General features: G+C 34.9%; 1 protein-coding gene across 1 annotated transcript; it reads right to left on the bottom strand.

The window, feature by feature from the left end:
* On the bottom strand, positions 1–2524 carry LOC100676942 (olfactory receptor 52A5). Its single transcript, XM_003421553.3, has one exon. It carries the CDS (start codon positions 1100–1102, stop codon positions 152–154), a length of 951 nt encoding a protein of 316 aa, XP_003421601.1. The 5' UTR covers positions 1103–2524; the 3' UTR covers positions 1–151.
* Positions 2525–5392: the final 2868 nt, after the last annotated feature.

The following is a 5392-nucleotide window of genomic DNA, read 5'->3' as shown; positions in this document are numbered from 1 at the left end:
ATGACTTGTTGACCATCTTCTTGAGTGATAAGCTTCTGAGATTTAGTTTGAAGAATTTTTCCCAGAGGTACACATTTTAGGAAGATACTTTTCACCATATTCAGGTTGTTACTTAGAACTATTTTTTTTTTTCAGATGGATCCACTGATGATCAAGATATTTTTCTGAAGACAAGCATTCTCAGGACATGGTCATGAATTTGTTTGGTCTTCACCCCATAGACTATAGGGTTGAGAAATGGTGGGACTAACAGGTAAAGGTTTGACAAAAGAATATGAACATACGGCGGTATGTGAGAACCAAACCTGTGTGTGAAGAAAGAAAAGAAGGCAAGAAGGTAGAACTGAAGGAACACACAAATGTGGGCAATGCATGTATTGAAGGCTTTGAGTCGTGCCTCCTTCTGGGGCAGTTGAAAAACAGTGATGAAGATTTGAACATAGGACAAGGTGATAAAGATTATGTCAAACCCTAGGATGGTGAAGGCAACAAACAGGCCATATATCTTGTTGACTCGGATATCTTCAACAGCCAGCTTCACAAGGGCCATGTGTTCACAGTAAGAATGGGAGATGATTGCAGTTCTGTAGAATTTAAGGCAGCATTTAATAAGAAGGATGGATGGCGTTATAAGAATGGCAGCCCTAAGTGTCACTGCAACTCCAATATGAATCAGAAGTTGTTGTGAGAAGATGGTGGCATGTCTCAAGGGGTTACAAATGGCCACATAGCGGTCCAGAGCCATTGCCAGCAGGACACCTGATTCAATTGCCTGAAATGAGTGAATGAGCCACATTTGCAGCAGGCAGGATTCAAAATAAATATTTGGCAAATGAAACCAGAAGATGCCTAACATTTTGGGAAGAATACAAGTGCTAAGTGCAATGTCTGTGGTCCCCAACATAGCCAAAAAAATGTACATGGGTTTATGGAGGCTGTTTTCCCATTTGATTATAGCTAAGATAAGGGAATTCCCAATCACAGCAGTGAGGTACATGACAGAGAATGGAATCCCAATCCAACACTGCACTGACTCCAGGCCAGGGATCCCAATGAGTGTTAGTACAGAGGGCATGAAGACTGAGCCATTGATTGTTGGCATGGTAACTTCATCAGTAGAATCAAATCATGACACTGCTTTTTCATCCTCTATTCCCTGTGAAGACTTGATAAATTTAAAAAATAAAAAGAAATTAATTTATTTTAGGCACATATATTTTACTATATTATGAATGTATCATATTACCTTTTCTACCCTAAGTATTCCTTTCAAATTTTCTATCTCATTTCCCAAGAGTCATTGAGTGGCCAAACATCAGGGTCTACATCTGTGTATTCCCCAATCATTTTCAATGAGCAAAATTAAATGGACTAGATGGCTTGTTTCTAGCTTATGATAGCTAACCAAACTGGTTCCCTTTATCTCATGCCCTCTATTCATCACCCGTATACTTTTTGTGATTCACCAATTGCAATTGGGGGGAAAAACAGTCACTTATTGCAGATTAAAAGTTATTTTAAAAACAATATCACACCTAGGCTAGACATAAAGGATTCACAGTGGTGGTAAACCATTCAACGGGATCAAAATCTGAAGACAATATTGATTGGAGTATTTTTCAGTTTTATATATCATTAGACAGTTTCCTCATGTTAGTTTCTGAATAACCTAGTCCTTATCTCATAGACTTCTCAGAAATTCTTTCAACCTAATTTTTCAAACTTTCATTGTGTTTCCAAAACTTAACCGTACCTTTTTCACCTTCTCCCTATTTTTTGAGAAAATAAATTCATTAATGTGTGATCCATGAGTGTTTTCCTCTGTAGTTTTTTCAGAGCTTGTTTGAAATTTCAGTTTCCTTCCCGTGTGCAACTGTTGTATTTAAGTTCAGGTGCCAACCTATCCCTTGTCCTCTTTTCTTTCCCCATCACTAGCCATTTTTACCTCTCTAAGCCCTTAGTTACTTCTTCTGGCTGTTTGAAATGACAGTTAACCGTCTCTTTTTTGTTTTGTTTTTACTTGCAGCTGTATTCATATTCTATTTACTCAAAATAAAATGATACCTGTTTAGGTGTAAGTTTTCTTTTGTGTGTTATTTTCCTTAGGGCTATTTCCATATTTCCATCTTCACAGGTTCCTGCACTACATAAAACATGTTCCTTCCACAGCCTTCTATCTCTGTTATCCAAGGAAATATTGCAGTGTCACCTGGCTTGTCTTTATCATCTTCCAAAGCCCAAAGGATTTTCGTACTTGCTGATTCACTGCAACTTGCATTTTCTGTTGCCTCAAAAAACACTTCCACCGAAGACTTTATAAAATATTAAGCAAATCACATTTATTTCCTTTTGGAATTTGAAAGCTCATTTTCTGAAGCCATTTAAGCCAAATATTAAAAGGATAAAGAAACTGAGGCGGTCCTAAAACAATTGAGAACATTAAAAAAAAAAATCATCATTCTGTTATTCCACACAATTTTTTGTTTGTTTTGTTTTGTTATTGCTGTTTTCCTAAGAAACTGTGATTTTCTCTGAGACATAAAAGAATAACTATAACTGAGCTCAGGTCATTTGCAAGGGCATTTATTTTTTGTTCTCTTAAAAACTTACACAACTCTGAGCAAGGCTTTCCTTTTTGAGACTCCTTGTTCAGAAACTCTTCCTTTTAGCAAATATAGAGCATGCCAAACTAGATTGCTTTTGCATCAGAAGGTAGTAGCACTACACACAAATTAAGAGTATATTTTCTAATTATTTTATTGAACGAAATTTATTAAAAATCCACTGTGTTTCAAGTATTGTCTAAAACAATTGAGGCATAAATTAATTTATTCATCCTATATTTATTTCACTTTTTTTTTTTATATTTATGAGTTATCTACATTTTGCCCAGGTCTTGAGATTCAAAAAGGAGTACCTACTATTTATTAAATGTGTATTAAATATCATCACCTCTTTTAAGAACTTTAAACAGTTTAGGTTAATTTACCTCCTTAGCTTAAGATACCGGCACTATTGCACCATTATTCTAACAAAAAGAACAAAAATGCATTGTTGTTACAGATGAATCTACTCGAATCAAATTTCATGTCATATTGAACCATAAAGGACAAAATAAACAAATCTCTGTCCTCTGAGATCTTATTATTAAAATTCAGTTAGTTAGAATTCTGAGTTATAGGTATTGGAAGCTGTTAGGGTGTAACTAAATAAAGCTGGGTTGAGTAAAGACTTTGATCAGCATGTTCAGATTCTGATGGGTACTATTCTCATATTTCCTTCTTAATTCTCCAAGAAGATAAAGTACGTGCCCCATAAAAAAAATAGTATGAGTATATTACATGATCACTTTTCCAATAGCATGTTATCTATACACTGGCCAACAATTCGGGAAATTTAACATGGCCACATGAGTAATGATTTACCTGGAGAATCCTTGAAGAGTAACATATGAATGAACAGAAGCTCTACAGAAGTATGTATTGTAAATAATCAGAGGAATGGAAGCAAAAAGAGAAAAATCAATCAAGTAAACAGAACTGCAAGAAAAATAAAATAGAAAAGCTTGTCTTCAGCCTAAAAGACTTAATTATGTGAAGGAAATTGTTATCTTTCTTCCTTATAGTTTTCCATTTTTAACCCTCATGATGTCTGATATTCTTCCAGGTCAGGATTTCTCTACCTCTACATGTTTGACATTCAAAAAACTCTCTAGTCTTTTCTAAAAGTCACCTGGAGGAGTGGTGGAGGGGTTGGGATGGTGGGACTTTAAATCACAGCTGGTTGCAACCCATTTTTCTAGGGTCCTGTGGGGGCAGGGAATTCTTAATTGAATAACAATTTGTGGGTTTATGTACCTTTAATCAAAAGGGAATTAAACTAGCTATTTAGGGGAATTTTTCTTTAGTAAATATTACCCATATAGAGAATATGAAGAAAACAACTTATACAAAAAAAAAATCATAGAAAAATTAAACATGCAGTAGGATTCGGAATCAATAAACATTTAAAAAAAAATTGGTTCATAAGCAAAAATGATAAAAGTGGAAGCTAATGAAAAGAGAAGACTGAATATGAAGTTCATTTTCTAAGCCAGATAATTTTAAATTTGTAAGGCAGAAGGAGGAAACATTTAGCCTTTCAAAAGTTCAATCTGGTAGCAGCTTGGTCAATGTATGAAGGACAGCAAGGCTAAGGTTTAGGGAATGTTGTTAGAAAGCTATTTGTGATAGCACAGATAAGATATTATGAAGTTATGTGGCAATTTTGTGGGAATAATAAAGAATCAAAATCTGTGTGACTTATTGACTCCTGTAAGAGAAATTGAGAGAGATGAGTTTGGACTGAGAATTATAAGACTGGCTGACAAACGGTAAACAGGGGAGTAACGTTGTGTGTACAAATATGTATACGTTTAAAAGAGGAAGGAAAACTTTCTTAAACCCTTGAAATAAATGAGCCAAGACAGGAAATCTGGGAATTTGCAACTTCTCAATAGCATAAGACATAAACCGTTAGTGTTACCTACAACTCCACTTCTGACAAAGGCTATGATTCTCAGAATAAATATTTTAAGGAATTTAGGAGTGAGCTAATCTACATTCTACAAAATCAGAAGCCTCTTCTCTTTTTACCATCTGTGATATTGACCATTCAACCTCTGTCTCAAGCCCTTCAGTGGCAGAGAACTTCCTTTATTCTGAGATAGTCTGCCACATTGCAGGACAGTTCCAAGTGTCAGACTGGTAACTTTATATTAAGTTCCAAACTGCCTTCCTCTTATTTTCTCATGAAGTGTTTATATACAAGTTCCAATGATAGACATTAGCCAAGAACCATAATGGTTCCTTGTGCAGGTTTGAAGCAAGTATCAGAGTTCACATCCTGTAAAATGTGACTGCCTAGCTTTGCATTCTCTTGAGTAAGTTATGAAACTTCAAAGAACCTCAGTTTCCTCATTGGTAAAATAGGTTAGAAAAACATTGGTAAAATAAAGATAGAAATACATTACACAGTGATTTTTGAACTAAATGACACAGTCCATTTAAAATATTTAGAAGGGAGCATAAAATACATTAATCTATCAATAAATGCCAGCTATTAATTCACAAAATGTATCCCTTTCTTCCCAAGAAATATCCTTGGATATTTGATGACACAAGGAGCATTGCCCTTGAATCTTTCCCAGGTTAAACATGTACAATTTCCTAATCTTCAAACAACTGCATTTTTCATTAATTGATCAATCCAGATATCATTTTCTAGAGGTCCTTCTATTTGCCAATTTCCTGTTAAAGTTTGTCATCCAGTACTTCATTGCCTGATCCAGAAATATTCTGAAAAGCACAAGATAACATGAGCCAAAATCTTTCTAGAATTTAAACACTCAGTA

This window comes from Loxodonta africana, chromosome 7, assembly GCF_030014295.1.
Source record: "Loxodonta africana isolate mLoxAfr1 chromosome 7, mLoxAfr1.hap2, whole genome shotgun sequence".
Lineage (NCBI taxonomy): Eukaryota > Metazoa > Chordata > Mammalia > Proboscidea > Elephantidae > Loxodonta > Loxodonta africana.
Note: the sequence above shows the minus strand (reverse complement) of the source record. Positions and strands in the feature narration are given on the sequence as shown.